The sequence below is a fragment of the Cladophialophora bantiana genome (assembly GCF_000835475.1).
Source record: "Cladophialophora bantiana CBS 173.52 unplaced genomic scaffold supercont1.7, whole genome shotgun sequence".
NCBI lineage: Eukaryota > Fungi > Ascomycota > Eurotiomycetes > Chaetothyriales > Herpotrichiellaceae > Cladophialophora > Cladophialophora bantiana.
In genome coordinates this window covers 426,220-441,291 of record NW_015971581.1, presented here as the reverse complement: position 1 = coordinate 441,291, position 15,072 = coordinate 426,220, and the positions used below count along the sequence as shown (strand labels likewise).

General features: G+C 52.8%; 4 protein-coding genes across 4 annotated transcripts; all 4 read left to right on the top strand.

Annotated features, from left to right (window-relative positions):
* Window positions 1-675: 675 nt before the first annotated feature.
* Z519_05159 (uncharacterized protein) lies at window positions 676-2,440 on the top strand (the record flags this gene model as incomplete). Its single annotated transcript, XM_016762900.1, has 2 exons — window positions 676-1,031; window positions 1,084-2,440. The coding sequence occupies 2 exons, from the start codon at window positions 676-678 to the stop codon at window positions 2,438-2,440; spliced, it is 1,713 nt and encodes a 570-aa protein (XP_016620513.1).
* A 1,162-nt stretch (window positions 2,441-3,602) lies between these two features.
* Z519_05158 (uncharacterized protein) lies at window positions 3,603-5,205 on the top strand (the record flags this gene model as incomplete). Its single annotated transcript, XM_016762899.1, has 2 exons — window positions 3,603-3,834; window positions 3,914-5,205. The coding sequence occupies 2 exons, from the start codon at window positions 3,603-3,605 to the stop codon at window positions 5,203-5,205; spliced, it is 1,524 nt and encodes a 507-aa protein (XP_016620512.1).
* Window positions 5,206-6,713: 1,508 nt separating this feature from the next.
* On the top strand, window positions 6,714-7,508 carry Z519_05157 (uncharacterized protein; the record flags this gene model as incomplete). Its single annotated transcript, XM_016762898.1, has 1 exon — window positions 6,714-7,508. The coding sequence occupies one exon, from the start codon at window positions 6,714-6,716 to the stop codon at window positions 7,506-7,508; it is 795 nt and encodes a 264-aa protein (XP_016620511.1).
* A 1,879-nt stretch (window positions 7,509-9,387) lies between these two features.
* On the top strand, window positions 9,388-11,097 carry Z519_05156 (uncharacterized protein; the record flags this gene model as incomplete). Its single annotated transcript, XM_016762897.1, has 1 exon — window positions 9,388-11,097. One exon carries the CDS (start codon window positions 9,388-9,390, stop codon window positions 11,095-11,097), a length of 1,710 nt encoding a protein of 569 aa, XP_016620510.1.
* Between the last annotated feature and the right edge of the window lie 3,975 nt (window positions 11,098-15,072).

Genomic DNA, 15,072 nt, shown 5'->3' with positions numbered 1-15,072 from the left:
CACGGAATCACCCAGCCTCGTTGGATTGCTGTGGCTGCTCCCAACTCGACTCGGAAGAAAGGCGCTGCTGATCGACCATCGATTGCACTGATATCATTCTTGAAAGTACCGATCCAGGGAAAGGAAGGCCCTCATCTGCGCCCAGCTATAGGACTAGCTCATATCAGGCTACGAAGGATTTCGAAGACCAGCTTCCATTGAAATCCTGGAAGACAGATGGGGTTTTGTGCAACCGAAATGACCGTCAGAATCGAATATTCAGGAAGACGGCATCGGAATAATGTTCCAGCATCCTGGAGGGATTGCTTATAGAATAAGGCTAGTGTAGATCTACGGTCATGATAAGTTTGGACTGGTGGTGACTGAGTCCATGGAATGAAGAAAAAACAAGGCTGGTCGGCTACGACGGAGGCAAAACCTTGGCAGCTGGGGAATAAAAGTACTTTGTCCCTGTCTTTATTTAATAGGGTAATTTCTCGAAAGCGAACAGTCGTCGGCGACCATTTTCCTCACCCGTAGAAGCAATCCGTTTTGCTGTGATTTATTTTGACCAAGATCGACAGCCTGCTGTCAAGAAACACACCACCAAAAGCAGAAGGGATCCTTTGATGGTTCGCTGCGTCTACCCTCATTCCTTTCCGCGCAACAGAGCCTCGCCGGCGACTGTCAAAGAAGATGGCTGGCTTCCAGGCCCATGTCTCGCTACTGAATTCGTTCCTGACGGAAATCGTCGATAGCATCAGAACCAAGAATGGACAACGCATTACGGACCTCATTCAACTGGACTTCGACAGCTTGGGTCCGGAGCGTCAAAAGCCATATTCCGACCTCAACCAAGAGCTCAATCGAGACCATCCTCCGCAAAGGGACGGAGAGCTCGTGGCCAGATGCAAGCAGACCGTGTCGCAGGACGAATTCGGGACATTCAGCACTTCGTTCTGCGAATGCATTATCCAGTATTTTCGCTACCTTCGAGACTTCACGTCTGCCGATAATCAAGCCAAAGCCACCAAGATTCGGCAATTGACAAGGTGAATGGGCCATGACTCCTCTCCGTCGACTCGGTACTGACTGCGTCGACAGCCAGTGTGTGACGGCTTTGGGAGACACCAAGTACGGGATCATAATGATACCGATTGTACTCTCCTTTTCCCGCACCCTTGCAGCCATAGCCACCAATCTGGATCGAAATCCATCCTTGATTCGGAATCCCAGCCTGGCTACCACGCAAGACGCCGAAGGTGCTCCGGGCAAAGTGAGCTTCGTGGAAGACGCCGCCAATGTGCTAAGAGAGGCGTTTATCAAGTGCTTGGCTGGCAGCCCTGGGGTTCCGCGGACATCTCGGCCTTCACCAGATGATAAGCGTGTTGGAATCTACCTGACAGCAAATTCGTGCCTGAAGCTGCTTCTACAGTGTCGCCGCCTGCGTAATGCTCAGCAAATGCTTGCAAGTATCGACGTCCAATCCCCGCCATTATCCTACTACCCGGCAGCGCAGCGGGTCACGTACTTGTACTATCTCGGCCGATTCCATTTCGCCAATAACCATTTCCGACGCGCACAGAGGGTGCTCCAAATGGCATACGAACAATGCCATCGCCAAGCTATTAAGCATCGCAGATTGATATTGATCTACCTAATAGCAGCAAACATATGCCTCGGTCGGTTCCCCTCTTCAACACTCATCTCGCGTGCAGAGGCCAGCGACATTGGATCCAGATTCACTCCTCTCTGCAAGATCATACAAACTGGTGATCTTGGATTGTTCCACCGGTACCTAGATCTGGATAGCGAGTCTGGGCAGTGGTTCCTCAAGCGGTCCATCCTTTTCCAGCTCCGTAACCGGTGTGAAATCCTTGTATGGAGGAGTCTCATCCGCAAGGCTTTCCTGCTTGTTGGGTACATGGGTGAGGAGAAGAAAATACCGTTCCTCAGGTTGAACTATGTCCATCACGCAGCTGTATGGGCGCTGAGCAGGCAGAGAGCAATACTCATGGCGAATGGACTTAGCCCACACTCTTCATCGTCGGATGAGAAATACGTCGACCCTGAGTTTGCAGATATGGATGCAGCGATCAACGAGACGGGGTTTGACCCAGAAACGGGACTGTACATTGACGAATACATCGGCCAGTATGTACCATACACCAGCGAAGGAGAGGAGTCGCCAGCCATGAATGAAGTAGAATCTGTTGTCCTTAGTCTGATCCAGCAAGGTCTACTCAGGGGCTTTGCTCTGCACACGAACCCTCGCTTCGCAATACCAGGAAGTCAAAAGGCTGGGGGACCTATGAAGGCAGGATTCCCTGAAGTGTGGAGCGTGACTGCAAGTAAAGACAGCGGAGGACCGGTGCCTGGCTGGGTGGAAGAAGAAAATCTGAATGCAGGGGGAGGAGAGAGAGTGGTGAGGATATTTGGAGCTAGACCAGCAGGTGCATGAATTGGTGCGCCTTGCGGTGCACAGCATGACTGGCTGATGGACTGGCTGATATCATGAGTGCTTCTAGAAGGAGTAGATGACCCTGATGCGAACGATTTTCTTGGTCCAAGTTCTTGGTAAAGGATTGGGACAGGTTCGGCAATTCCCTGACGAGCACATAAATGCCTCGTTTTTTTTTTTTTTTTTTTTTTTTTTTTGGGACGCCCATGGCAGGGAGGCATTGATTGCAACGCATTGGGGGCTAAGGAGAAACGGCATCAAAGGGGGAACTCGTGGAGCTTGTGGTTTGCCAGCGAGGCTGAGCATTGACTGCCCAGGTGGGTGGGTCGAGCAAGTCGAGCAAGGCGAGTTGGAGCTGGAGGCGCAAGGTCGACTTTGGAGTTTGTCGTGTTCGTCATGCCACGCTTTGCACGCGGCAACACGCCGCCATCTGCCTGCACGCTTTGATCACCCACATCCACTTCCACGTCTTCCAAGAAAGGACCGGCAATGGCCGTATTGTTGCACTCCTTCTGATGTCAACCTGTGCCACCAGATCGGAAGAGTCTCTCAGACCTTGACAGCTCCTCGCCCAAACCTTGACTCATGCGTCAAGTTCCATCCCCCCCTTGGAGTACCGAGTAGGGCGAAGCTCCTAACTGCGCCCCGTCACGAACGGACTCGTGGCTACAGTAGCATGCTGCCACCCGCCATCGCCATTGGCTGCCTCTCCCGCGGATGCTTGTCGGCCATGGGCGTGATGGGATGTGGTGAGCTCTAGGGAATACGGAGCACTTGTCACCGGTGCTTGTAGCCTGGATGAAGGGTGCCTTGTCTTGCTTGTCCTAGAAGATGCGCTCGTCTGAGACTAACTGCTCATGCCCCCAGGGTACCCACGGCCAAAATCGACTCTGATGCACGTCTCCTCTCTTAAATCTTTCATCGACCCGTCCTCCCGAGATACCAACTCGCCGGGACAAAGAGTCTAACTGGAGCAACAATGTATCTCAATCATCTCTTGCTCTGACATCCCTCCTGCGTGCGGGCTTGCTTCTCCCACCCAGCCAACCCTCAGCGGTATGAGACAATGGCCACCCTCGGTAAATAACCACGACCCCGACTGCTGTTGAAGAGATTGAAGTTGCCTTTCGCCGTTCCTCCACCATCAGTCGTCCTGCCCAACATGTCGGGAGCCGAGATCGGCATCGCCGTTATTGGGGCGGTAGCAGCCCTGATCACAGCGTACAAAGACGCCGGCGCCATAGTTGAGAATATCAAGGAGAGACGTAAGGCAAAAGGCGCTCTACCCCCAAGTGTGGCGCTGGAGGAGTCTCTACAAGAAGGCCACCAAGAGATTGAGAAGATTACAGCAAAGGGCATACAGCGGTTCGGGCCAACTTTCGAGCAAGGAGATGGTGAGCACTATCCTGGAACTTGTTACAGCGCGCTCTGGGGACTGGAAACTGGGGACATGGCGCTGACTTCTCTCTCAAGATATTGCTCATCGGGCTCTCCAGAGCCTGACTATTGAAGTTCAGGCCTCCTTTCTGCACCACCTAATGCTCGCTAGCAAAGATGACAGTGTCATCGACTTCGAGGCTTGTATTGATTCCGCCATTGAGGCCCGGTTGCGCGCGGTTACAATCCTCAATGAACTCTATTTGCGTCAACAGAAGCCCTCCAGCCCTGTCTCCGAACCTACGTATGGGCTGTCGGTAAACCCGAATCTGCCAGTCAAAATATCACGACCCTTTGCAGAGGAGACGAAGGAAGTTTCCGAGGCTTCGGCACCTACGGAACGGAAGAAGCGTTCTAGCCTGACCTCCGGACCTGTGCCTCAGACACCACGAAACCCGCAGCTGCCAGCAGCGAGGATATCACGGTCCTCTCCAGATGAGATGAAGGAAGTCATCGAGGGACCTGCACCTACCGAACGTAAGGAGCGCAGTGGGACTCTGGGGTCCGAGACACCTCCAGCCCCAGGGGACGTTCCACGCAAGCCGTCTTGGAACGTCTTCAAGATCTTGCATCGAACTTCATCGGCAGAAAAAGAGAATATATCGACACCGCCACAAGCGACCTCAAGACCTCCCTCATATGTCACCTCCCCCACATCACCTTCGATCAGGTCCTTGGATGATCCTCGCAGATCCCAAGTCATGACTCCACCTATCAGCCCAGTTTCAACCGTTTCGTCCATTGATGTGCTTGCTGCGGCCGGCTTTTGCAAAGGGGCATACTATGTTCAGCAAGGAATCTACGAGAAGGGAGTCCAAGTCTCCATGAAGAACATGGAGTGGGCATGTCATTGTCGAAAATGTCCGTTTGCAACACCAGCTGATCGAGACGAGCGAGGACGAGCACGATTCGACGATAAAGTCCACTCAACTCGGAACCTACGTTGGCGGTCTCTCGTGCTCTTCAAGTCTCACATTTCCTCTAGCCAGAAAAAGTCGAGGCTATACAGGTGTCTGCTGTGTGTTCTTCTTGGCGATTCGTCGTCCGTCTTTCAAGGGGAACAGCATCTCTTTGAGCACATGTTCCATCATCAAGGCGGGATCGTGAATGGCGTGGAACTTTGGGGACCGATATGTCTGGATCCGGGCGGGGCGAGAATGGGCTCTGAAAGAACATTCGACATCTGCTTCGCGGAGAACCCGCGATTTGCTCTCCCGGAAGGCGCCTTTGAGATGGGCGTCGCCACCGAGATTGTGGAGGCTGATGGGACGGAGATCTATGATGAGGATGTGTTCAAGAATCAATGGGTGGATGAAGGACAGAGATGAGATGGAGGAACAATGTTGTGCCCATATACGAATTTAGAGGGGAAGCAAGCATCTTTCGGATTCTATTGTTCCTCGGTATCTTCTGAACTGGGACAGGAATTCTGCACTGTATAATACTATCTTGGACCCAGGAGATGATTGACAGAGTACAGGACGGCATCGCATCATCAATATGAGAGACATTGAATTTTGCGAAGACGTCATTGGCCAGCGAGGTATACAGCACTGAGGAAAATGGCGATTGCCCCTCCCTTCACATTGGCCGGGATGGACAACGATTAGGACCTACTTGTACCGAGTACAGTCCACAAGTGGTTGCTGAGATCCTGAAGACGGGAGACTGGCGCCAAGGAGAGGAGGGAGAGGCGCTGTGGTGCAGGAGTTGAGAGAGAGGAGGCGCACTTGTTCCTCGTCGTCGTCGTCGTCGTCGTCCTCTTCTTCTTCTCCCGCCTTGTCCCCTCCTTTCTTTCGTCCGTCTCAGCCTCATATGTTTTGGATTCATTTTATTTCGCCGTGGGGCGCTGGGTGCTGGGTGGCCGGCCCGCAGAGCCTCGTTGCAAAGAAATGCACCAGTACTACATAAAATGTTGCGGCATCGATCTTTCCCCGAGATTTCCACCACTTGGGCAGGGCACGGGAAGCCGCACCCCAGAACTCTTTGTCTCTTGGTTGGTTGGTTGGACGATTCGGTGGTGTGGAATGTGGAGGCTGTGGTGCGATCGCGAGGTTTATTTGTAGCACACCCGCCCTTCCCTTCCCGTCTGCACGAGCATAAGGGCCGTGCTGGCGTTTTGTATCCCATTGGCCCAATCAGATGGGTTTGGTTTCAGCGACTGCGTCTTCTTGGGAGGGTTGGTTGGATCGTCATCAGGCTCCACAGCCCATGATTTCTATTACCGGCCTTTACCGCTGCTTTTGCTCGTGATTCACGGGGTCCGACGCATGCATGCATGCACACCGGGCCCTTGGTGTTAGCGATGCCTGCAGCCATTTGAACAAATTTGAGAGTCACCACAGAGAGAGAGGTGCAGCTCACAGCCTCATGCGGCTCACACAGAATGCATCGAAGGAGCTCGACAACCAACCGTTGATCGATTTCCCCTTTGCGTCGAATCGCGGCGTCTATACCAGCAGCGACCAGATGGTGTGAAGAGGGGGGTGCCTTTTTTGGTACAGAGTACCCATAGTCCGATGCTAACAGCCTCATCAGCCATCCACGCTTCCCATTTCCGTCCTGATGGGTGCACGCCCCCAGGCGCTGCAGAGACATGTTGTCGAAGCACTTTATGACACTGGGTGAGAGACAGATAGCTAGAATATCTATATATTCGAGGCTGTCGATCATGGAGACGATTCTTCTTCTTTTTTTGGCCAAACCACTCGCGAGGAGCAGCAGCAGTAGCGACGACGACAACATCCCCCTATTTGAATCAGTTCAGCAAAACAGTTCTTAGATAGACGAACCGACGTTATCGTTCAGCGCCGCGAACAACGAAGAAGACAAGAGCATGTCGAGTGGCACCGAGATGCGAAACCTTGAGCTGATTGTCGCCAGCAGCCGGAGCTCGCGGACTTTCGTCGTCGACCCAAACGAGTCGAAATCCGACCAACTGCTCCAGCTCATCCTGGACGAGCTGCAGCTGCAGAACAAATCCAAGACCCCTCCTGAAGTCCCCCAAATCAAGACCAGGGACTTTGCCCCTCGGAGGGCCGAATTGGCTCGAACCGCTACTACCGGCAGCACATCTTCTCTGATGTCTCCCACAGCCTCACCGGAAGATAGATTCTACGAAAAGCTCTTCGCAGCTGTTGTGGCCTTTGCAGCTTTTGGAGGGTCCATCACCTTTCAGTGCATCTTTCAGGCGGTTCCCGCGCAGACCGAGAACCCGCAGGTCACGCCCGAACACGCGCGGACATTTATTGCAATCAGCTGGCTGCTTTTCACCATGGACTTGAGTCTAGCCAGTATCTTGCTCGCGGCAATGTACGTGCACAAGTCCTGGTCCAAGAAGACGCAGCAGGATTTAGAGACGCAACCAGATTCGAAGGTCTCGTGGACCAAGGTCAGATTTCAAGTTTTCCGATACGTGAACCTCATTGCGGCGCTTGTCCTACCTCTGGGATCGGTGGTAGCGCTGGTGTTTGCTGCTCTTGCCGTGTCCGTCTTCTCGGTCAGCGTAGGCAAGACAGCATTGATCTCAGTCATTGTTTTGGGGGCCGCCATCGTTGTTTTGTGGGTTGGCTTTTGCATCAGGCAGTGGTGCACCAGAGGGCGGACAGCATCACTGCCCCGCCATGTATGAGGCAAGCACCAATCCACCCTTGTGTTCTTTTCCCTAGATGTACTGAGGACTTAGCCGTCGTAATGTATCAATCGTTCCGGGCGAGCGTGATTCAGAATGTGTAACAACATCAAAAGTGGTTTCAGATATTGGCGAACTGAGACAGCAGCGGGAAGCAAGGGGGCGTAACTGCTCAGCCAGCGACAGGGGGGCTCATTAGCCTGAGAGTTCCACCGTATCGGATCCGGGGCTGGTTTGAGCTTGGACCACGCAGTGGAGGAGGAGATAAGGGTCCATCACCAGCGTGGGACTGGCAAGGCGAGGGGGTCTGAGCGTGGCCGACCATGCCGAAGATAGAATCTGGACATGTGCTTCGGGAAGACACCGGGCAGGCGAGGATCAAACCACGCGACACTGAGTTTGGTGCTTTAGCGAGGACGGAGCACGGTGGACAGAGGGCGCGGCAAAAAGGAGTAAGGAGCAGGTCGAGGTGGATTTGGGAGAGATAAAAGGATAGATAGGGATGGATAGTTATGTATTAGTGGTAATGGGTGAGAGTGAGAGTTCTTATTTTGAGTTTTCGCAGTGGGCGGTGGTGTCTCTGCCGCAAAAGGACGGTCGTTGTTCCTCGGTCATTTCATCAAGGGTCTGTGCGTTCTGCCTGCCCGGGACATTGCCCACTTCCAGCCTTTGCTCAAACCCTAACGGAGGAGATATGGGAGGCAAATAAGGGCTGGGTCGGGCCCTCTGGCTTATGGTTCGAGTCCATGCGCACCCGCAAGTCTTATCTGTACGTACTATGCTAGAGTGCCCAGGTACTGTACCCGGTCCCTGCGTATGGATACCACATGTACGAAGTACTCCGTCCCTATAGCCAAAGGAAAAGAGAATGAAAGGTAATCAATCAATCCATGGTGCTGCTGCCCACGTCTCTGGCTGGCGATTGGCGCAGTGTGTTATTGCTCCTGGTGAGCGACTGGCGGGAGGGGCAGATAGTATTCACCACTGATAGTGCCAGCTCACAGTGCAGCCTACGGCTCCTACGTACAGCCCCTACAAGGTACAAGACCTACAGTCCTTACCGGCTCTAGGCCACGGCAGCACCTACGGGTAACCCAACTAGTTCTCTCTGGTGCCCCAAACAGTTCCCCGTCTCTCTCATTCAGTCACCACATCAGTCGATCGAGGCGAGTCCCTATTGTCTCTCTCCCCATCTCACGCTCGCCTCTCTCTCTGGGCTCTCCACTCATATCCACTGGCACCATCCATCCATCTACTCCGGACAGACCATCCCACTCTTTTCTTCCCGCTGTGCTTCTTCTCGGCCTTTTGGAGCAGCTATCAACCAACTGCCCAGCATTTGCTCCATCCTGACTTATCAGTTGCGCCACCGAGTCTGGCCTCACCCACCACTCTCCACTCCCATCGCTCTCCTCTCATGTCTCATTCCCACTGCCTGCGACCGCGATAACCTTCCTGCCCTCCAAGGGTCTAGTCCACCTACACCTCCTCGCTCTCACCTTTGTATCTCGCCCAGTCATGGCGCTTGCGCCTGTTCACCTGATCGTCTTTTTCCACCCTCGTCACCCTCGTCAACCTCTTCACCCTCTGCCTCTGCCACCACTCCGCTACTAGTCGGCTCTTCCCTCTCCAACTTTAATCAATTGACGCCTTGTTCATTCTTCTGCGCGCCTCCGGCTGACGACCTCTACAACTCCTACACCTGAGCTTACCTGCGCCGCCCGACCGTCAAGTGTCTCGCGACTCGACGTCCCATGGCCGTGGTGCAGAGTTCTAGAAATTATCCGCCTTGACAGTTGCTCTCGAAGCTATGACGAATCTCGAAACTCTCCTGCCCTGAAGCCCGAACCAACAGCCCCCTTGGCCAAACAGCAACGAAATGGCCGTCATCGAATTCCTCGAGCGTCGCATATACCACGATGACCCGCCCGACCTCCAGTCGCGGGTGGCTACGAACCCAACCCTGATCGTGTCTTGGTGGTGCACATTGTTCGCCCTCACAGCCATCCTGATCCGTGTCTTTGGACGATGGGTGCGCACCGAGAGGCTGTTTCGGGAAGATAAGATCATGTTCTACAGCATCATTCCCCTTATGATCCGCATGGGTCTGGTACATGTCATTCTAATCTGGGGGACCAACAACACAAAAACCGAGGGCTTGACATCTTTACAGGTACACCACCGCGAGATTGGGAGCAGATTGGTCCTGGCGGCGCGAATATTCTACGCCGCATTTATTTGGATCGCCAAACTCACCGTTCTCGAGTTCCTCAAGCGCCTCATTGGGAAGTCGTGGGCCAAGTCGTACGAAGTCGGACTCCGATTCATCTATGGCTTTCTGGCTGTCACTTTTATTGCCGTCGTTATTGGCACCCTGTCCGAATGTCAACCCTTCTCGCACTACTGGCAGGTCGTCCCGGATCCGGGCCCCCATTGTCGAGAAGGGTTGGTGCAACTAATTGTCATGGGAGTGTGCGACATCGTCTCTGACGTGGTCCTCATTGTCTTTCCTATCCCCTTGGTCTGGCAATCCTCGATGCGCGTCCGAAAAAAGATCTCTCTCGTCCTCCTCTTTCTTCTGTCAACCATCCTCATCGCCATAACCGCTTATCGAGTTCCTTCCACCATCTCACGCCGCTCGTCGCAGCAGTACCGATCCCTATTGGCGTCACTGGAAATCCTGGCCGCTGCAGGAGTATCCAATGCTATTGTCATCGGCAGCTTCATCCGTGACCGAGGCGTGAAGAAGGCTAAATTCAGAGCAGCGTCCTTCGATGACGCTAGTTCCCTAGGTCGACAACCTACAAGAACCCGGACTGTGTCTGTTACCCAACACCATTGGGGCTCTGATGAAGATCTCGCCAGGGGTGTCGGCGTCTCGCTACCCCCAGTACTGCGCAGCGGGACTTATATGGAACAGACCCCTCGTTTGGCCGAGGTGGCTGTGGTGGCAGTCCCCCAAAAAGCCTCTCATATCAACATCGAGCATAGCGACCAAATCCGACATGCTCCGTTCAAATCAAGGTGGAATTTTGCAGAAGCGTCCCGCAGCCGCAGAAAGCCCTCCTTAGATACCCTCAGCAGCACCTCAACGGCCGACATTAAACTCCGCGATCTAAAACTCCAACTAGAGGAACCGCACGAAGGTGCAGGTGGCAGTGAGTACGCGGAACCGGACACTCCGAGCAGAATGGGCTTCTTCGACGTCGGAGGCCTTGTCGACCAACCACCCAGTGAATCACCAATCTCTCGCTCCCGCCAAGCATCCATCCAAGAAGTCTCCCGTCGCCTGTCGCAGTCCCATCAGCACGGAGTCAGGTCCGGTTCGAAAGCCTTCCTTTCGGACATCGGTGGTCTTCTATCTCGACCATTACGGATACGCGAAGAGGAGGAGCTTCATTCCACGTCGACGGCGTCGCCGAGACAGACGAGTAGCCCCGGTCGTTCGCCCATGAGGTCGGAGAAGAGGAAGTCGTCAAATCGAAATCGCTTCCCTTCGCAGCAGGAGGATATATCCCCCGATCGACCGGCGAGGCCGAGTGGACCCGATGATTTGAGTATCTCGGATGCTGGGGGGTTATTACGATGACATATCCCTCCCTGGTTGACATTGTGGGAGTTAATTTGCACATGTGATTTATTGTCTATGATCACAAGGGAAGCTCGTGGTGCTGCGGGTTAAAAATGATTTTGGATGTTTGGATTTGGTCATGTTTCATTTTAAGAATTTATGCATATACCACTGAGCGATGGCGCTGGGATGGGATGACGTTTGCACATGGTCAGTTATGGAGATCTGGTTGATACAGTGATGTCCTTGCGATATCGGACAGGATATGGGGTGACGATATGGGTTTTGGTGCAACCTGGATGATATCTGTCTTGTCGATATTTCGTCTATATTTGCGTGCTAAAGAGGATGGCAAAAAATCCAGTTGTTGACGTTCCGCCGCCGTCCTTTGTGTCGCTCCCTGCGCCGCTTTTCCTCTCCTGAGGCACCTTTGCCGTCTTCGAGGCCCATGTTGAACCAGATTCGACCATACAGAGTGTATTCCTCGATGCAATCAGAGAAGACTACACGGTTGTGTTGATGTGATGTGACGTGGCGGGCAGGTGGGCGGGTTGCCTACGAGCAGGTATTTCATATGTAGCGTAGATGTGTGTGTAAAACGGCAACCAATGCCTCCGAACTCGGCCAGCTGGGCTCGCGAGCTGAGAGCTCAGGGTCAAGACAGACCGAGATGAACAACACACGCATATACCCAAACTGGTGGTTATCGATTCAAATCCTGTGGAATCAGACTGAACTGGGATTGTTGAAGACGAAGAGACCCTAGCCATATTCCCCATTGCCAATTGCTCGGTCCTTCCGCATAGATATCCGCGTATCCGGCCCTGGGAACGGCCGCGGGGGCCGGGCACGAGCATGAGTCCAAGCGCGCGTGAAGGTTGAAGAAGGCATGGGCGGCGAGGCTGAACGAGGCTGTAGCACAGGAGCGAGATCGACGTGCCTCGGCACCTAGCGAATTCGCTCGGGAATTAGACTCCGTGCCTGTGCCACGATACGGAAATACGAAGTACGGTGTCGGGATCAGGGGCCCCGATGACGAAAGCCAAGCCAACGAAGCCTGCAGTGCCAGCCAAGCTAAGTCAGATCGATCCATGTCCCCGATCTTCTCCTCGTACGGCGTGCCACACGCGCCGTCAGACGAACATACTCCGCGCATACCGAGTACTACCTGGGTTATAGAGAGAGAGAAAAAAAAAAAGGGAACCTAGCATGGCCTATTGTCCCTCTTGCCAAGCTCAAATCATCTACCTAATTTCGCTTACGCATGGCCTCATGAGGGCTGAGTCGCAGCGTCTCCTTTTAAAGAGAGAGTGAAAGATTGAGCAAGACAATGCTAAGTGTGGCATGAAGAGGATTGTTTAACACCTTCCATGGGGTCCGTACCATAGTCACATGGACGCTCTGCCTTTCGTGTGCGCGTTTGTCTGCTGTTTGCTTGTTCCGGTTTTCGAAATAATGTGGCATGGTCGTGGCTCAGGCTGAATGGCGGGAGGCTTGGGTCTGGGAATCAAACGGACTTGGAGAGATTAAGATTCGCCGCTGAGTTTGATGAGATACACGGTGTATCTCCCTCCAGGTTGCTGTCCCCTGACCGTACTGACAAGCGTGATACACCCAGTTCATTTGATAGTGAAGCAAAGAGTTATCGCCGGGGTCACCCTAGCCGTCGCTCCATATATGATTTACTGCGACGTATCTCGCCGGAGGTTCGTCCATGATGACTTCCAGCTTGATTCGAGACCCGTGGTCCTGGTGAACAACTCGCTATGGAGATCTCTCCTCGCAGGACGCTTTCTTTAACTTTCTCGATATCCGGCTTCAGTGGATGACCTTTGTGGTCAAAGTTGCATCCGGCTGTATGTGCTTCTATTCTTGGGGACCGTGCACATCTTCTTTATCATATAGTCCAGGGCGCAGCTGCTATATTTTTATCCGCAGTCACCACCACGTGGTGGATAATCAGGGATGTTTTGAAGATGGAGCTGTAACGTCGAACGAGGCGCTCGGATCAGGAAGAGATGAAAAAAAAAATTTCGGACAGACCGCGTCCTGCGTCATACAAAGCTTCAGCAACCTATCACCAGATTCCCAGTCATTAAGAAATCAAGCTGAAGCCCTTTCCGTACGCCTATATACCTTGGATGAACTTTTGAAATCAGTGGCCGAGCCGGGGATGGCCTAGTCGGCGGAAAACGTGCTCGAGAAAATCAACCAGAAAATGACCGCGAGGCTCATCCTCGAACTGGCAGAGATACCGCTGTCTCCAGAGCACGCCCATTTCAGAGGAGTTGTCTTCCGCGCCCAGATTGCTGGAGCTTTTGCGATCGATCTGCCCAATGTAACGAAGTGACCGATTGACTGCTTGTATCTACTAGTTGCAACTTTCATAACGTTGTGTCCGAGGTGTCGGTGTCGAAAAAATATCGAAACCCTTCAGGGTTTGGTCGGTGGCCAGTTTCTGGAGTGATTGTACTCGTAGTATTAGATTGCTTGCTCATCTAACTTGGCGGAACTTCTGGGTAAGTCCAGTGTTTGATTATTTGATTACCAGCACGACTTTGACGGGATTATATCCTAGCAGACCCTCGGTGTCCAGATGTTCATCAGCATAGCGTGAGAGACCCAAGTTGATTGTCGACTGAGGCGCCCCGGACATTCGAGTCTTGTCATCATTCGATCGTCGTATGAGAGTGGTAAAGCCCCCTCCGAACTGGCTCACCTTCTGCGGTTCATTAGACAATAAACTCGTACCAAACCATGACTTTGTCTTGCCACCGATTCATGAGTCCAAGAAATGCCCTCTACTCCGCGCCGCTGGCCGCGGCTGTGAATAGTGCTTTTCCAGACCCTTTTTGACCATGCGCCCTTTCCAATTGTTCCGTCTTTTCGGCTTCCGGTTGGAGAACGGCAAAGCGGAGGCAGTCCCGGGACATGCATGGAAGTAGTCTCCACTCAGACGGCAAGTCATACTGACAACGGGAAAGCGGAAGGGCACGCGCATGCGGCTTGAGATGATCAGGCCTCTAGATCTGGACTAAAGCTATCAATTTTGGAAGACGGTCCCAATGGATTTTCCTAGTTTGAATCATCGTGGAGCTCCTGGGGGAAAAGTTCCACTGCTTCTATTCGCTCTTTTGTGTCGTCGCACTTCGGTCGACGCAGATGAAGCTGCGTCTGTCGATGTTTCCAAAGATTTTGCGTCGTCTTCGAAGCCTGTTCGAATCTTTCAGCGGATACTGAAAATCACATACTGTACCTCATTTGCAGAGTCGACATTGGAACACGTACCACGATACATGTCGGAATCCCGGGCCAATAACGTCCATGTATCTCTTTCATGGTGTTGAAGGCGCGCCCTTTCCGGTAGCTGCATTCTGCAGTAGCCTGCCCCAGTTTGCTTCCTCCGAGCTTTGCTCTCAAACGCCAAGTATAGGAGGTGGACAAGGGGACTTTCGCATAATCTAGTGTTCGGTTTGGGATTCTTGATTGGGTTGCCTCTCCCGTTAGAGAGTCTCACGTTAGAGAGATCGCTAATCGGCGTATTGATGTATTCTTGCGGATGGGTGGTAATGGAGGGTATGTTCGTAACGTCTGCCTGAAGTAGGGGAATGTAGCATTCGAATATCATTCCATATGTGAGGGCTGTCATAGCTGGGGCCCAGCCGATTCGCTTCTTAGATGATGATCTCATAGTTACTGATGGCTGTTGTCATTTCGTCCACAAAATATCGGCTTCTTGCTATTTTTAATCCAGCCATATGGATAAGCTTACCCATGGCTTTCTTTCTCAATTTGTATGAAGCATCTCATTCATTCTGTCTTTGATAGCTGTTTAAGGACTCGGTACGTCTTTCTGTGAGCAAAGAAACCACTCTGCCCAGAAGGAGCTTGTGTAACGCAGCTTCCCGCGATCCTTGCGTCTCGTGAAATAGCCCCATGGGTGTTCCCGATAATCCCGATCAAAACATATTAGAGGCACCTGAACTGTTCAGT